Source organism: Euphorbia lathyris, chromosome 9 (assembly GCF_963576675.1).
Source record: "Euphorbia lathyris chromosome 9, ddEupLath1.1, whole genome shotgun sequence".
NCBI lineage: Eukaryota > Viridiplantae > Streptophyta > Magnoliopsida > Malpighiales > Euphorbiaceae > Euphorbia > Euphorbia lathyris.
Window position 1 is genome coordinate 51,845,597 of NC_088918.1, and position 18,969 is coordinate 51,864,565.

The 18,969-nt window shown below is 33.4% G+C and overlaps 1 protein-coding gene across 1 annotated transcript; it reads right to left on the reverse strand.

Annotated features, from left to right (window-relative positions):
• Positions 1 to 1,485: 1,485 nt before the first annotated feature.
• On the reverse strand, positions 1,486 to 4,110 carry LOC136205115 (high mobility group B protein 1-like). The gene is made up of 8 exons (XM_065995598.1): positions 3,968 to 4,110; positions 3,320 to 3,409; positions 2,970 to 3,089; positions 2,826 to 2,883; positions 2,667 to 2,711; positions 2,320 to 2,400; positions 2,147 to 2,230; positions 1,486 to 1,803 (listed from the first exon to the last, which is right to left on the reverse strand). The coding sequence occupies exons 2-8, from the start codon at positions 3,391 to 3,393 to the stop codon at positions 1,756 to 1,758; spliced, it is 510 nt and encodes a 169-aa protein (XP_065851670.1). The 5' UTR covers positions 3,394 to 3,409; positions 3,968 to 4,110; the 3' UTR covers positions 1,486 to 1,755.
• Between the last annotated feature and the right edge of the window lie 14,859 nt (positions 4,111 to 18,969).

Below are 18,969 nucleotides of genomic sequence, written 5' to 3' on the forward strand. Positions count from 1 at the left end.
TTCTTATCCTAGAGGAATGTCAGGCAGGGGATGATTCTTCTCTTGTTAAATGCCAATAACAATATATATAAAAAATGAATTATTAACCCACAGCAATTACGTAAATTGGTATTGAAATATCAACGTAGTATACACGTGTTTGGTAGGCCAAGTTGGAAATAAAGCTATAAAGCTAAATGTCTGGGTTATGGTGTAAAAATATCTCAAATATTATATTTTTTTTATCAGGAGTAATTTTATTTCTAATGTCTAAAATTATGTAATTTTATTCTTAACATTAGAAGCCAAAAGTAATTTTATCTATAACGTTGATAAATTGGGTCAATTTCAAACACTATTATAAAACACATATATTTTTTGTTTTGTATTCTACATCAATTGCATAACAATTCGTTCAAAAAAAATTCTTATTTTTTATAATTTAATAATAGAATTGGAGATTAATATTTATAAATTTGATGAAGTTTTTGAATCTTTTTTTGTCTAATTCGTATAAAAAGACAGTATATTTTTTTATTTTTTTCACATCACAACATATGTTTGTGATTTCTTACTTATAAAATGATGCACGTATGAAGTGTAGATGACAAGATTCGTTACTGAGAAGACAGTTTGATAAATTATTTTTCAAATTCACCTAATTTATCAACGTTAAAGGTAAAATTGCACAATTTTAGACGTTAGGGGTAAAATTACTCCTGACCCAAACATTAAGAGTATTTTTGTACCTTAACCCTAGATATTAATTATATGTTATCTTCATAACTAAATCTGCAATCCACAAAGTTTTGAATAACAAATACTAATTCCATAAGACTCTTCACTCTCTAATTGAGTATAAAGAACCACTCATTATACTCTTTTATTAAACGTTCTCCTATTGGAGTGAGTTTAATATGTTAAACACTTGTCAACTCTCTCCTATTGCAATCCACAAAGTTTTGAATAACAAATACTTAATGAAAATGGGAAGAAAAAAGAACGAGAGGATTAGAATTCCATAAAACTCTTCACTGGAGATTGCTTTTTCTTGGCTGCTATGGATATGTAGATGCAGGCTACTTTATAATTTCACGGAATAAAATATAAAAATAACTTCAGACGCTAAAAGTATCTCCAATGAAATATAATGAACCAATCATTATATTCTTTTATTAAACTCTCTTCTATTGGAGTGAGTTTAATATATTGTTGACCACTCATCATCGCAATAAAGACAATCATGAATGAATGAATTCCTTTTTGAAACAAATCCAGAATTCTTTTTCATATTAAGAGTATAACTATACAACGTCAAAGATAAAATACTATTCACCTTTAATTTTATTTAAGAGTCCATTGGTTGAATGAAACATTCAAGGTAAGATTTGCCTTTCTGTTTCTCCACAAATAGATACTGTAAATTCCATGATCACTGGCATCGCAGTTAACGTCCTTTAAATACTCGTCTCTGTATGATGACGAGACAGGACCAGATGCAAAGAGTAGAATTGAACTTTTTTTTTTCCAGATAGTAGTAGAAATTAGAATAGAATTTAGTTATACATTAAAGAAGATATTGACCATATATTCCTTCTTCTATCCAAAATGGCCGTATCCATGTAATAACTAATAGGGCATATCATTTTACCAGGGGAAATACACATTCCCTGCTCCAAATAAAACAAAAAACAAAAAACGTTTCCCCAATTTCTTCATATGGCCTAGCAAAATGTATCTACAGGATCAAAAACTCTTTTCACCAATATCCTTATTTTAGTCGTCATCCTCCTCTCCCTCTTCCTCTTCCTCCTCTTCATTTTTCTGAAGACATAAAAGCAACACGCATTAGGGAAACGCAGATGAAATTTTACTCACTGCAATTTATGTTGCAAAAGAGAAATGATGGTATCACTCGCTTAACACTAGTCACCTTTTGACTACCTTTATTCTTTTTCTTTATTAAGAGATGATAAATAAAACCAGTGAATAAAATGAAGATTGTGCATGTGCGCTAAAACACTCGATCATGAGAATGCCTACTCGTCCAGTTAATTGAGCCCCAAATAAGATTCAAGAATATAGTCAAGTAGTGGTGGCGAGTATGTTGGAAAGTCAAACTACGACAACCCATTGGAATTATGGAGAAGGAAAATAAATGTCCCACCTCTCCAGTAGCCTCATCGTCGTCGTCATGCACTTCTGACTTTGATTTGTCTGATTCCTCATCACCATTATCAGCTTTGCTCTCCTGTTAATTTGGAAGAGAAAAGTCAAAACAATTTACAAGCAATTACTACACTTTTTCGACTGGAAAGTGGATGCCGCCAATAGATTCACCTGTTTCTTGTTGTAAGCATCTATTAGTTTTCCATACTCCTCCTTCCTTTTGGCAGCTTTGGCCTCATATGGAGCTTTTTCCTGCCAAACCAACAAGTCGTCATTCAAAATTATGTAAAGCAAGCCATTAAGGAAAATTTTAACTTCCAATAGGAGTGGAGTCCCGTAATAACACAAATGCATTACGAAATCATGCCCAATTTCCCCCCAACAAGAACCAGTTAGGTCCAACTCCAAGAACAATTTATATGAATCCCACTCGTATACACGAAACCATAATGCATTTATCAAATTCAAGCCAACAGATGCTTGGTACAAGACTGTATGGAAAATACTGTTGTACTTACAGCAGGAGCCAATGATCTCCACTTCTGACCCCCAGCTTTTCCAACCTTCATTTACAGAATCATACCAATGGTCAATTTCTTATTATATAGCTTGCATCATAATATGTAATCCAAATAAAATCAGATACAATAAAGATTATCAAATATAATATCGCTTACCGCTGCTACAGCTCCAGCGTTCGGATTTTCTTTCTTGAAAGTCTTCCGGAACTCCTCACTGTAAAATGGGGATGAAATTTTTTTAGAACAGTTGCTAGGAAAAAACTGAAGTAAACAGCCAATTATTTGTAAGAAGGTGCATACAGGAAGACAAAGAAAGCACTAGAAGGCCTTTTTGGTTTGTTGGGATCCTTCTTTGCCTTTTTGGCCTTCTTAGTCACTTGCTTGCTACTCTTATCAGTAACAGCCGCTGCCTTTCTCTTTCTGAAAATGATAAGAGATACATATGTTCTGTCACACTAACATTCCGATAAATGCTGTACCCACCATCAAATATATAACATTAGAGATCAATTAGACATTATTTAGCCAGCAAACTAAAACCCTATTAATTATCAAAGAACACCCTTCTCAATAATCATATCATCCCAGAAAGAGAACATACAACATCATATAATTCTCAATAATCATGAAGCACATGAAATTGAACTGACCTATCATCAGCAGGCTTCAAAGCTTCTTTTGGGCCCTTTGATGCCCCTTGACCTTTACCCTTGGTCGTCTTCATTTTGGGCTTTGTATTACTGCATGAACAAGACTCGAATCAAATTGCCAGTTGATTACTTAGTTGATAACTACGATTCCCAAACATATAACCGATTTCCATGATAGATAAAGGCGTCAACGCATTGCTCCAATCATGCAAGTCAAAGAACCATATATATATATATATATATATATATCCACGGATACAAGTATGAAAAGTAAACATCACAGATGTGGCCCGCAACCAAAAAATTATCGCAATTAAAAACCACGGCATGAGAGAGCTATCAAATATGATATCGAGATGTTCAGTATGAATATGAAAATATGAAAATAAACTAAAATTTCTCCAACAGAATCGCTTCAAGTAACAGTAAAGGAACTCTAGAATCGGTAATCAGCATAATAGAAGGTTAAAAAACCTAACACGAAAGAAAAATACAGAAAATACAAGAAAACAGAGACTACAGTAAACGAAGGTCTTAAAGTCCGGTACCTCTATTTTCTATCGTACCAAACAGGAGCGACGAAGTAAATGAAAATATAGGAAATAAAAGTAAGGAAGAAGATCGCATAAAGAAGGAAAGCAAAGCTACCTTAGAAGAGCAGAGAGCGAAGCGGCGATGTCTAACCGAGAAACACAGTTCAAAAACACACAGAACCGCTACCGAGAGAGAATAAGAAAGCAGAAAAGCTTAAGGGTACGACCGACCGAGGAAGTTGATAAAATGACCTGGAGAACCGGTTTATTTTGGGTGTAGTAATCGTCAAAGCCAAAGGGGATTAATGAAAGTAAATTAGTGTAATGGAATATTAAATTAAATATCAAATTAATTTTATTTGAGAGTTGTTTCTTTTAGAATAAATGAAGGTTAATGAAAGTTAAATATTTATTTTTTTTTTTTAACCTCCAAACTCTAACCTCTAAATTGGGAGTTAATGGAAGTAACGTAGAGTTTTTTAAAAAAAAATTGTCTCTTAAACGGAGTTAAATATTTAACCTCATTTACATTCTTCTATAAACTCTCAAACAATGTTAACTTTTAACTTTCATTTCCATCACTTCCCTTCTATTTCCATTACCTCCTTTAACTCTCACTTCCGTTAACTTCTCAAACAAAGGCTAAAGGTCCGTTTGTTTTAGCTGTTGCTTTTTGCCGTTTGCTGTTAGTCTTCGTTGTTTGTTGTTGCTGCTTGTTGTTTGCTATTTGCTGATTGATTATTAGTATTTGGTAAAATTATAATTAGTTGTTACTGATAGTATGTAAAATGACTAATATGGGTATGATTTAAATTAAATGACTAATACATGGATTAAAGTATAAGGTTATACAAATATCGTTATTTTATTTATTTTTTTATGAGGAAATCTCGTTATTTTATTAATGCCAAAAGAAACACATAATTTGTAAGGAGTAAAATCATCTTATGAGCACAATAAATTATTTCATATAAGAAACTTTAAAAAGTAAATTCAAATTTCTGCGTAATTATATATCATATTTTTGCTAAAAAAAATTGCTTCTGAAGTATAGCTCCCATTAATGGGAATCAACATGTCATAGAAAGCATTAAAACCAAACCTGGAGCACAAAAAATAAACATTAATTTTAAAAAAAGAAAATAGAAAATTGATATTAAAGGTTATTAAGGAGAAAACAAAGCCAACCGGCAAAAGTAAAGTTACAACAGCAGCATTTTATTGCTTATGCAAACAGCAGCTAATTATTTAGCAAAAAGCAATCAGGAGCATTATTTAATGATTAACCAAACACTTTATTACTGCTGTTCCAAATGAAACAGCAAACAACAATTAAAAAGTTGTAAAACAAACGCAACCTAAGTTTACTTTTTAACATTTAAAATAGTGTAATTTTATTTTTAATATTAGCAGCAAAGAATAAATTTACCTAATATTAATAAGTTTTATCATGAATTTTGTCATCTACATTTCACATGTACATCATTTTATCACTCATTAATAACAGATTACAAACATAAAAATAGACATGAATTTTTTTTAAGTTAAAAAATTATATGTAATAGAGATATGGGAACTTACGTAGGTCTTTGGGGTTCGGACGTCTCGTGTGCGGCGATTGGTCTCTAGGAACACGCTGACGCTCAAGTTAGTATTAAATTTAGAGAGATAGAGTCTCAAATAGAGAGAGAGATTCAACAGGTCTTCTTATTGAAGCTTTGAGGTCATTATATATAATTGTTTAACAGTATTGGGGCTGCTCCATGGGTATTGACTTAGGCTATCCTGATCGACCAGTTGCTTCGGGTGCTTGAGATATGTTTAGTGGGCTTTGGTCACTCCGACACTCAAATTAGTATTAAATCTAGGGAGAGAGAGATTCAATAGACCTTCTTATTAAAGTTTGGAGGTCTTTGTATAGAGTTGTTTGACTGGATCGAGGCTACTCCATGGGTATGGACTTGGGTTGTCCTGGTCGGCTGGTTGGTTGGGGTGCTTGAGATGGGTTTAGTGGGCTTTGGCCACTCCAACGCTCAGGTTAGTATTAAATCTAGAGAGATGGAATCTTAAGTAGAGAGAGATTCAACATACCTTCTTATTGGAGCTTGGAGGTCTTTATGTATAGTTGTCTGACTAGGACGGGCTGCTCCATAGGTATGGACTTGGGCCGTCCTAGTGGACTGATTGCTTGAGGATGCTTGAGATGGGTTTAGTGGGCTTTGGCCACTCTGACGCTCAAGTTAGTATTAAATCTAGAGATGGAGTACAAACCTTCCTATTGGAGCTTGGAGGTCTTTATATAGAGTTGTCTGACTGGGTCGGGGCTGCTCCATAGGTATGGACTTGGGTCGTCTTGGTGGACCGATTGCTTAGGGGTGCTTAAGATGTGGGATTTGGCCATTCCGACATTCAAGTTAGTATTAAATCTATAGAGATAGAGTCTCAAGTATAGAGAGAGATTCAACATACCTTCCTATAGGAGCTTGGAGGTCTTTATATAAAGTTGTCTGACTGGGTTAGGGTTGCTCTATGGGTATGGACTTGGGACATCCTGGTGGGTCGGTTGCTTGAGGGTTCTTGAGATGGGTTTAATGGGTTTAGCACCACCCTCCATAATCTAGAATCACTAATTAACGATTGTTTGAGTCTAAGGATTACTTACACCTGCTAATATAATGAAACAGATGGCACTAGATAATCCATTCATCCTGTTACCTCAAGTCGGGTCTCCAATCCTAATGAACTCCTTCGCCGGATCCATGTAATTGCTTAGATATCTCCATATCTAAAGCTTGTGATATCAGCTCTCTGTTCACAACAGAAGACATTATTACATGGAAGTCTCAACAACACTATGTTGATCCCATTAGCACATTACGTGACTTGGTGTTGTTTTAAGTTTATTGGTTTATTATAAAGTTTAGTCTCACTTCATATTTGTATGAACACTTTATGATCACTTAAATAAACTTGGGATTTCTTTTATTTAACTTAATTAGTTCTGATAAAAGATTGATGTCTTTATATAGTTAAACATACTACATCTCATAAAACAAATGATTAAAGGAACAATTAATTTATAAATATTTATATCCTAAAACAATTGTCTATAGGACATAAATCTCAACATTGTGTCCCTTTGTTTCTTAGCTTTATCAATTGCTTCAACAGAAAGAACTTAATCAATAACAGTTTCTCTACTTTATCCCATGTACGGATCATCCTTGGTTGTAAGTTCTTCAACCATTGATTTGCTCTGTCTTTTAAAGTAAATGGGAATAGCTTCAAACGAATCACATCATCTGACACAGCTCTAGCATATCGAAAAGTGTCATATCTGCTCAAGAAGTATCAGATATGGGTGTGAGAATCTTCATGATGTTGGGAATAGAACGTCATAGGTGCAACGGAAAACAAAAAAAAATTATATTCCCTTATCCCGTAATTATTATTTCATATCACAAAAGATTAAGCATATATACCTCATCCGAAAAACTATCTACCGTTGCAAACAAATATCCCATGTAGATTTATCAAACTTTTCAATGAACTAGATCAACCCAAAGTTTGAACATACTTTTATCAACCTTGTATAACAACCACGAATAGGTTGATTCTAATAGTATCAACACGAACTAAGAAACGAATGAACAAACGAGGTAATTATTTGTGTTGGACATTAGAGAGAATTTGCCCCCAATTTCATTTGTTGGCCAAACCCCTATGGTGGGTATTTATAGATTTTATTTCTTAATTATACTCCTAATCCAATTAGATTTAATTAATTAATTAGTATTCTAATCACATTAAGTGAACTAATTTAATAGAAAAAGAATACCAATTCTATTATATATATATATATATATATATAATGCGATTAGAATATTAATTAAATTGAATTATAATCCTAATATATATATATATATATTAGGATTATAATTCAATTTAATTAATATTATAATCGCATTATACTTACATAATCTATACTATATATAATTACGGAAGCAGAGAGAAATGAGAAGAAGTGTTTTAGAGGTCTTTTTGATGAGTTGTCAACGTAGTAAAAAATCAGATTAAAAATATTTAGTTAATTAAAAATAAATATTTAATTAATTAAAAATAACAAATTTATATTTATAATATATTAAATAATTACTAGCATATTAATTAAAATAATAAAAGAAAGCAAGAGTTACGAGAAGATGAAAAAACACAAAGCAAAGAAAATCTAAAAGTCACAAATAAACTTCTATATAAAGCATGATAGATAGTATTTCACCATTATATTCATTGGTCACGATAGATAGTATTATATTTCTGAAGGTAAATATTCGATTTTTTCATATGTTGTAGTTATTTTGTTCTCAATTATGTTGTTGTTTTATTTTTATTAAACAATAGTTGTTATAGTTTCATCTTTTAGATTCATTTCTGTTGTTACTCAGGTTCTATACCTCTCGCTATCTTATCCATGTTCTGTCGTTGCCCAGGTTCCATATCTCTCGCTACCTTATCCATGTCTTCTTTTTTATTTGTCTTTTTTTTTTCAAAATGACTAAAATAAAGATTTTGTAAATTTTTATTCTTTTTTAGTATATGTTGCTAGATGTTATTATTAGATATGGATATTTCTGCTGTAATTTAGGAATATAATTGATTTGTAATTATCATGTTCACACATATATCTTGTGTATATATATCACATTATCAATGAATGGAAAGGCAAGGATTCTACATTATCATGGTATCATGAGCCTAATTTCTTTCCTAAAAACTCTCTCCTAAAATTTCTCTCCCTAATCCCACCCAAATCTCTTCTTTCTCTCTTCCTCATTCTGCCGTTCTTCATCCCTAAAAACTCTACTGCCACCATGCCAAACAATGAACAAAACAATGGTGCCGCCGCCGCACCAACTCATCCGGCCCTCTCCATTATCAACATTACCTCCTTTATTCGTGATCCTCTCGAATCCGGCAAAGGCCTCTATACCACTTGGGCTGAACTTTTTAAAACACATGCCCGTGCTTTTCAAGTTCTTGATCATATCCTTCCTGAAACCGACGATAAATCGGAAACCTCTTCTTCGGTTATGAAAGCAAAGAATCCAGGTTTATGGTCTCGTGTTGATGCCATCGTGTTGCAATGGATTTATGGAACCATATCTTCAGACCTTCTCAACAGTATCATCGGACCAAATTTAACAGCCGCCGACGCTTGGAAACTCCTAGAACAACAATTCTCCGATAATAAAAATTCAAGAGCACTTTATTTACAACAAGAACTGTCCAATGCTAGACTTGAAAATTTTGATGATATCTCTGCCTACTGCCAACATTTGAAGTCCCTCTCGGACCAATTAAGCAACGTCGGGGCTGCCGTATCCAACGATCGTCTCGTTCTTCAATTAATTTCGGGGCTCACTGACGCCTACGAGACAATCGGAACACAAATTCGCCACAATGACATTCTGCCCAATTTCACAAAGGCAAGGTCCATGTTATTATTGGAAGAATCTGCCCGTAAAAAACGCACAGCCGCCACCGTCGGATCTGAAATTGCCGCCGTTACTATCGCCCAACAGTCCCCGTCGAATCAAGCTCCTCCATATTCAAATCACGTTCGGCCTTCTTTCCCTTAAAATTCTGGCGCTGCTCGCGGTGGCCGGGGTTATTATCGCCGTGGCAGAGGCGGACGGGGCAGAGGCGGACGATGGCAGCAAAATAGCGGTCCTCGCTGGTCAGGGGCTGTTTCTTTACAACAGCCATGGGGGTACGGGCCATGGACTGGACAGGCGCCCCAATGGGCCTATCCCCCATGTCCTTATCCTTCTTGGCCCAATTCTTCACATGGTGCAACTCATGGTGCAACTCGCGGGCCTGTTTTTAATAACAATTCTTCTGCAGTCCAGCCAGGCATATTGGGAGCCCATCCGCAGGCCCATCTGGCCCAGTATTACACTCCAACAAACATTGAGGCGGCTATGCACACCTTGACAATCACACCACCTTCAGAACCTTGGCATATGGACACCGGCGCCACTTCTCACATGAGCGGGGATGGAGGTAAACTCACATCTTATTTAAATAAGAGTCCTAACACGAGTATCGTAGTAGGTAATGGCACTTGTATTCCTGTTATCGGTCTTGGTAATGCATCCTTAAAAACAAACAACAAAACCCTAGAATTGAACAATGTTTTACATGCCCCTAGATTAATCAAAAACCTTATATCTGTGCGGAAATTTGCTATTGATAATAATGTGTCCGTTGAATTTGATCCTGTTGGTTTCTCTGTGAAGGACTTGCGCACGGGGATCCCTATTATGAGATGTAATAGCACCGGTGATTTATATCCAGTCACATCCTCCTCTTCAGAGTCTTCTTATGCTTTAAATGCTTCTGTTTTATCTCCTTCAGTTTGGCACAATAGATTGGGCCATCCTGGTCCTCAAATTTTAGACAATCTTCGAACTAATAATTTTATTTCTTGTCCTAAAAATGTTGATTTTTCTATTTGCAATTCTTGTGTGCTTGGGAAACATATTAAATTGCCTTTTTATGCTTCTAAAAATATGTCATCAATGCCGTTTGATATTATTCATAGTGATATATGGACATCTCCTGTTCTAAGTTCTAGTGGCTATAGATATTATGTTCTTTTCCTAGATGATTATTCTAATTTTCTGTGGACTTTTCCCTTAGCAAATAAATCTCAAGTTTTTTCTGTGTTCCTCACATTCCGAAATTACGTACGTACTCAATTTGAAAAAGATATCAAAACTTTTCAGTGTGATAATGGTGGTGAGTATAACAATAGTCATTTTCATGATTTTTTTTAACAATAATGGTATGCAATTCCGTTTTTCATGTCCACATACTTCCTCCCAAAACGGTAAATCTGAACGAACGATTCGAACAATCAATAATATAATTCGCACTCTTCTAACACATGCTTCTTGCTCTCATTCTTTCTGGCCTCATGCTCTTGCTCATGCGACCTATCTTTTAAATATTCTCCCTCACAAAAATCTTAGTCTTCTTTCACCGACTCAAATTCTCTACAATCGTACTCCTTCTTATACTCACTTACACACTTTCGGTTGTCTTTGTTACCCACTTGTCCCTTCTTCCTCTAGAAATAAACTTCAACCTAGGTCCTCTCCATGTGTGTTTCTTGGATATCCATCCAATCATCGAGGCTATAAGTGTTACGACATCTCCGCGCGGAAAATAATTATATCTCGTCACGTTATTTTCAATGAAAGCAAATTTCCATTTTCCACTCAACATGTCTCGGCCTCCCCTCCCATTTCTTCTATTTCCAACTCACCTACACAAACAACCCAACCCATTATTCCCTTCCCCACTAATGCGTCCACTCCTAACCAAAGCCCAGTTTCACCACGGCCCAACAGTCCCAACCCATCTTCCCAAAACAGTCCCCCTTCTCCTCTCGACAGTCCCTTTCCTTCTCCAATTCAACACGGCCCAAACACAAATTCCCCACAACAGCTCACCTCCCCACAACAGCCCACTTCCCCGCCTTCTCCCGATCCTATACACGCCAACCCAACCCAACCGACTCACCCTATGACAACCCGAGCTAAACTTGGAATTTTCAAACCCCAAAGAAAGCTCAACTTACACACCACCACTATTTCTCCTATTCCTTCTAATCCCTCACTTGCTTTACAAGACCCTAATTGGAAACAAGCCATGACTGAAGAATATAAGGCTCTTATTGAAAATAAGACGTGGGTCCTCGTACCCCGTCCTTCTAATGCTAATGTTCTTCGTAGTTGGTGGATTCTCAGGCACAAATTTAATGCAGATGGATCTTTTGAAAGATACAAAGCAAGACTTGTTGGAAATGGGGCGAATCAACTTGTTGGGGTAGACTGTGGTGATACTTTCAGTCCAGTTGTTAAGCCAGCAACAATTCGAGCTGTATTAAGTATTGCACTTTCTAAAGGTTGGCCACTACATCAGCTGGATGTAAAAAATGCTTTTCTTCATGGGGATCTTCATGAGACTGTTTATATGCATCAACCACTGGGATTTCGGGATCCCAACTATCCAGATCATGTATGCCTTCTTCAAAAGTCTCTTTATGGTCTCAAACAGGCACCACGGGCGTGGTACCAACGGTTTGCCTCTTTCTTGTCTACCATGGGTTTTTCTCACAGTAAATCTGATCATTCACTGTTTGTCTTTCGTCGGGGAGCAGAGATGGCATATCTACTCTTATATGTGGATGACATCGTTCTAGCTACTTCTTCCACTGCTCTACGAGAGTCAATTATCAACAAATTGAGTTCCGAATTTGCTATGAAAGATCTTGGCCCATTGAGTTATTTTTTAGGGATATCTGTCACTCGGAGCGCCGGCTCTCTTTTTCTGTCTCAAAAGAAGTATGCTACTGAGATCATTTCTAAAGCCGGTCTTTCTTCAGCAAATTCCTGTACAACACCTGTTGACACTAAGCAAAAACTGAGTGCTTCATCTGGTTCTGCTTATCATGATCCATCTGAGTATCGAAGTTTAGCTGGTGCATTACAGTATTTGACTCTCACTCGCCCAGACATCAGTTATGCTGTTCAGCAAGTCTGTTTATTCATGCACGATCCCAAAACGTCTCATATGGCAGCTATCAAGCGGATTCTTCGATATGTTAAAGGAACCCTAGAGTTCGGACTTACATTCACAACCTCTTCACTAGATTCCTTGGTCTCCTATACAGATGCAGATTGGGGGGGATGTCCTGACACTCGACGTTCTACTTCAGGATATTGTGTTTTCCTTGGTGACAATCTTCTGTCTTGGTCTGCTAAGCGGCAACCCACTTTATCTCGTTCTAGTGCTGAAGCAGAGTATCGTGGTGTTGCTAATGTCGTATCTGAAACTTGCTGGATTAGAAATCTTCTTCTTGAACTTCATTGCCCTATTAGTAAATCCACCTTGGTATATTGTGACAATGTGAGTGCAGTTTACCTCACTGGTAATCCTGTACAACACCAACGTACCAAGCATATTGAGATGGATATACATTTTGTTCGAGAAAAGGTTGCTAAAGGAGAGGTTAGGGTACTTCATGTTCCTTCTCGTCATCAAATTGCAGATATTTTCACCAAAGGTCTACCACAAATTCTTTTCGACGACTTCCGCTCTAGTCTCAACGTTCGACCACCTCCCGTTTCGACTACGGGGGTGTATTAGATATGGATATTTCTGCTGTAATTTAGGAATATAATTGATTTGTAATTATCATGTTCACACATATATCTTGTGTATATATATCACATTATCAATGAATGGAAAGACAAGGATTCTACATTATCAGTTATCATTTCGATTGCTAACTCTTAACTAAAATTTAGATTTTCGGCTTTATATGAACTCAATTTTTGGCTTTCTCCATTGTGCTGTTGTTTTATTTTTATTAAACAATTGTTGTTATAGTTTCATCTTTCAGAGATGAAATTCCATTTCTGTCGTTATCCAGATTCCATACCTCTCGCTACCTTATCCATGTTTTCTTTTTTATTTATTTATTTTTCAAAATGACTAAAATAAAGATTTTGTATATTTGCATCCTTTTTTAGTATATGTTCATAGGTGTTATCGTTTTGATTTTTAACTCTAACTAAAATTTAGATTTTCGGCTTTTTATGAACTCAATTTTTAGTTTTAATTGAAGTTAGATTAATTTTTCTAATTCGAAACATGTTGAAATCCACTCATTTTTTTAGTTTGAGTTTAGCTAATTGATATGGATTGTATTTTTTATTTTTATGTATTTTGGTACAAATAGATATAAAATTTCACACGATAGTTGTTCATTGAAGTTTGAGACATTAAATAAAATATTAAAGAGATATTGGAATATTATACTTACAATGAAGTTTATTTCAATATAAATTATGTTATATTATTATTATTATTATTATTATCATCATCAAGAAGTTATTTTTTTCCAATTTTCTAGACAAGGAGATTGTAAACGTCTAATACGCTTGATAAGATGTTTATTCTTGAAGAATGTGGATTATGCTAGATACGAATTCAAAATCAATGTAAATAAAAATAAATTTTGATGCTCAAAATCCTAAAAATGTACATTAATTATGGATATTGAGATAATTGCTTTTGCAACATTGGTTTATATAATTTTTAACTATTATATTATGGTTCGTACAAAGTTGTTAATATTTCAAAAGTTTTTAACAGATGAAAATGAAATATGATCATAGGACAAATTATTGAAAAATATTAATTAAGAAAATTATTATTTGAATCTCTTCAAATTCTCAAATGTTGAGCATAATGATTCTAATTAATATAATTAATTTCACATATTAATTATAAAACGTTTTTTTTACTGAGTGGTTACAATTGCAATTTAATTCTATTTAACTAAAATTAATTTATGGACTTAATACTTCATTAAGAAAAAATAAAATGTTTAATTAATGGGCAAAAAATATTTTCACTCTCCTCTTTATACGCTTATGTCTTGACATTCTCTCTTATTTCAAAAAAAAAAAAACCGAGAGGAAGATGGTTCTCTCCTAATTATCTTTTTCGTCGCTTCATTTTTTTTTGGGTAAATTCCAAAAAAAACCCTTGTGGTTTGATGTTATTCCAAAAAAACCCTTATGGTTTGTTATTACAAAAAAAAAGATTGTGGTTTGCGCCGTTACCCCGAAAAACGAAAATTGGCTTAACACCGTTAAAGTGCTGACGTGGCACAGGGGTAAAACGGGAAAATCGAATTTTTTTTTTATTTTTTTTCCTCTTCTCTCTCCTCATTCATCTTCTTCCTTCTCCCTTCTTCTTATTCCTTCTTCTTCTTCCTTCTCTCCTCCTCCTTCCTTCTTCCTTCTCTCCCCCTTCTTCTTCTTCCTGCTCCCTTCTCCCTTCTTCTTCTTCCTTTTTTTTTCTTCCTTCTTCTTCTTCTTTTTTTCTATTTTTTTTTTAAAATTCCCTTACTCGAAGAAATCTGAAATTTTCCCGAAATCTGGAAATTTCCAGATTTCTTCGAAAATCTGGAATTCCAGAAATCTGGCAGATTTCCGCAAATCTGGAAATTTCCGAAACTTAAAAAAAAAAGAAAAAAAAAGAAGGAAGAAGAAGAGGGATGAAGAAGAAGGAAGAGGAGAGAAGAAGAAGAAGAAGAAGAAGAAGAAGGAAGAGGAGAGAAGAAGAAAGAAGAAGAAGAAGAGTAAGAAGAAGAAGAAGAGGGAGAAGGAAGAAGAAGGAGGAGAGAGAAGAGGGAAAAAAATAAAAAAAAATAAAAAAAATTCCATTTTCCCGTTTTACCCCTGTGCCACGTCAGCACTTTAACAATGTTAAGCCAATTTCCGTTTTTCGGGTAACGGCGCAAACCACAGTCCTTTTTTTTTGTAATAACAAACCACAAGGGTTTTTTTGGAACAACATCAAACCACAGGGGTTTTTTTGGAATTTACCATTTTTTTTCAATTCTTTTGTTTGTTTTTCTTACTTACAAAATTCAAGAATATATAATTATTAGAAAATATTAATAAAGTCAAATAAGTGATATTTGCGAGTATGGCTGATATTCTATATAGTGAAAGAATGAAGAACAAATTGATCGAATGTCTTGATGAGATATTACGAGATGAAAATAGGAGAAATCATCATCTTAAACTGATTCAATTAGATATATTGGGTTATTGTAGCAGAATGAATAATTGAATTCGAATACTTGGTGATCATGAAATTCCATCAACCAAAATAATTATCATCAAGATGAATTTGTGACTAATTCTTACGAATTTTATTTTTTTATATATAACATATTTAATTGATAAAGTTTCTTCATATGCAACATTAGAAAAGTATTGATTGTAATAGTTTATAGAATAATATATTGATATTGCTTCCATTTTAATATAGATTGTAATTCTTTTGTATCGTGCATATAATATTTAATTTTAATTGTAGTTTAATTCAATTTTTGTTTAACCTATATTGTAATTCTTTTGTATCGTAAATATAATATTTAATTTTAATTATAGTTTAATTCAATTTTTAGTTTTTTTATTATATTCTAATATATTTCTTAATTAATCTGCTATTTTATTATTATTGTTTCACAGAATATTTGGAATATGAAAATGTATTAAAATTCCTAAAAAGTACAAATCATTGAATTTTGTAAAAATAAATAAATCATTCATCTTTAGTTAAAATTCTATAAAAAAGTAGTCAATTATTTTTAAAATTAATTTAATTTGAATTATTATTAAAAAATATATATTAATTTCAAATATACATAATATAAAATTTTTTCATAGCATGATATAAAATTATTTAAAAGTAAATATGTCAATTTATTTATTTATCTAAATTATATAAAAGTTTCATACCACGTGCATCGTACGGGTTTTCGACTAGTTAAATAGAAAATATAATCATTAATTATATTATTTTTCTTTATATATATATATATATATATATATAACAATTTTAATTCTAATTCTAATCAAATTAGAATTCATATTTCATTCTAGAATTATAATTAGTTTAATTGATTTATTTACAATCATAATCTAATTATAATTACATCATAAAAAAATTAAACAATTTACCTCATACCCTACATAATTTCGACCCTCTCTAACTTCCAACTTAATTACCATTTCGCTCTCCCGTCTTAATTCTAAGTGTGTGACCCATTAAGTTCTTACCGCAGTTAACCGTATACGTTCATTGCAATTAACTTAAACAAATCAATTCAATCAAAATGTATAACATAATGAGTGTGTAGATTGTTTTATCAGAATCGCCACATTCTCCTAAAGCCATATAAAGTCAAGTTGATTCTGATGTTTTACCTTTCCGTATTAGATGCAGTACAATACGATCCTTAATCAACTGTAACCTTAAACGAATCGTAATTATGGATACTATCAAGTGACATATACATAGACGTTTGTTTTACTTGTCCAAAGAATTAACTCTAAATAGTAAGTTAAGTGAAATCTCCATTTCATCTCTTAACCTTATCACGTTGCAAGGATTTCAAGTCAATTATCCACAAGAGGCCATTGATATATCTCGTATATATAATGAGTGATGAATGCTCAATGTATCATTAAGTATTCTACAATTACTTTATGATACCCAATCTCTGCCCGAGGCACACCCCACATATCCAACGTGTTGGATCGTGCTAGATAACAGAGTCAAAGCATTACACTACATAATTCATATTCACTACTAATGATTGTTTGAGCCTAAGGATTGAAATCAGTCTTAGAATGATCAACCTTCAACAAAAAGTAGTTCAAGTTAGTTAATTATTGAATAAAATACTACTTCGTAGATTCTCCTAACCGCGAAGCAAATCTAGTGTATTTGGCTTTTCAGATTCTCAAACTACGAAGGCAGAAGAGAATCTGCGAACTCGCAAACTACTTGTAGCTTCGCAGTTTTTAGAATCTGCGAAACAAAATCCACTTCACAAATATGATTTTGCTTCGGAGTTTGAGCTGTGAAGTAAAATCATATATGCGAAGTAGTTTCCAGCAAAATGAAGTCCTCACAGCCATTTTAAACTATTTTTAAGTTTCATTTCGCAAAATGTAGCTATAAACTAACGAAAAGCACATCAAAAGCCTAACACCTAAACCAAAATTGCAGAAACAGAAAAAACGATAAGAGAGAACCCTAAAACCAAGTGGAAATCGCATAAACAAAGTACATACATATCTTCTTGCCTCCTTTTGCCATTGAAATTGATTTGAAACGTTTGGAAGAAGCAATGTAGAAATTAATTAGCGTTAGAAGTTCACGGAGATTGAAAATGAAAGCCACTTCGAGTTCGCAGGTTAAGGATGAAGAAGAAAGGAAAATTTGGCTAAGTTATTATATATATGAAGGGTATTATGGGTAATTCATAATGAAACAATTTAGATATGTAATGTGTTTTCAAATGGGTCTTAATATGTAAATGGGTTTCCAATTTGATCCAGTTTTGTAATTTTTCCCATACTTAAGTTTGTTAATTTTTGACATCCTACATCCTTATTTACTTATTTGTCCAATCAAACTCTCATGTAAACACGTTTAGGAGCGGAGCTAGCCCAGGGCTCAGGGGCTCCGCCCCTCCGGCCCCCGGCTCCACCCTTAAGTAGTATAGTTTTAGTAGTTGATAGCCCCCATAATTTTAATTCATATTGGTGTATTTGTAGTGTTATTACAATACATGAAGATAGTTGAGTTGGTTAAGATGTAATACATGTTTTTCTAGAGATTTTTTTTTTGTTCCACAATACATGACATTTTGCTTCAATCTATGCATATTAATTTATTTTTACCGAATATACCCATATTTAAGTTGACCTTTTACCTTGAGAATAAATAAAGTTACTAGTGGACGCAATTAATACAAGGGTAACAAAGTCTTTTACTTAAAATTAATTGCATTTCTTAATTAGTGTACACTAACTTTAAAAGACATGTATTGTCGAACAGATGGAGTATTTTTTTATACAATAGATCAAGGGTTCAAACTTGGCTCTTTTTCTTAACCCTTATTATTTTAATGTATTTTTTTTTCTTTTTAACTTTTATCCTCTTTATTTTCTTAACTCTTTAAAAAAAAAAATTCCTAAACCAATTTTTTACTTTTAAAACTCAAAAATTTAAATTTTTGAATTAAATTTTAAATTATAAACATCATAAGAAATTCATTTAAAATGATAAAATTTTAGGAGATTGAGGCCAAAAACTTTTTATCCAGCCCTAACGGCTTGAATTTCTAAAAAATTCACCGACATTGTTCGTAAGATTAAAATTAAAGCCTTCGAATATAAATTTTTGGCTCATCGTTCTATTATTGATGATGTAAGTTTTTTTTTTTTAAAACAAAAGTTTTGGATGTAAGTTTTTAATTCGCAAAACATAATGTTGGAGCCTTGATTAATGCAAAAACGTAGGTATTTTTAATCTGACAGTGGTGGTTTAGAATTTAAAAGCAGCAAGAAGAACAAAAACATTTATGAAACCCAAGGTTATCCTCCAATATCCAAAACAAAAAAAAATCACATTAGATTTATTTTCCCCTAACAACATCAACCACAGAAAATT

Bases quoted from the DNA above. Each gene is read 5' to 3' on its own strand.
- LOC136205115 (XM_065995598.1), bottom strand. From the start codon at position 3,393: ATGAAGACGACCAAGGGTAAAGGTCAAGGGGCATCAAAGGGCCCAAAA. The intron at 2,401-2,666 runs GTAAGTACAACA...TTGGTTTGGCAG, and splicing joins GGAGATCATTGGCTCCTGCT to GAAAAAGCTCCATATGAGGC. The intron at 1,804-2,146 runs GTGGGACATTTA...TTATGTCTTCAG, and splicing joins ACGATGAGGCTACTGGAGAG to AAAAATGAAGAGGAGGAAGA.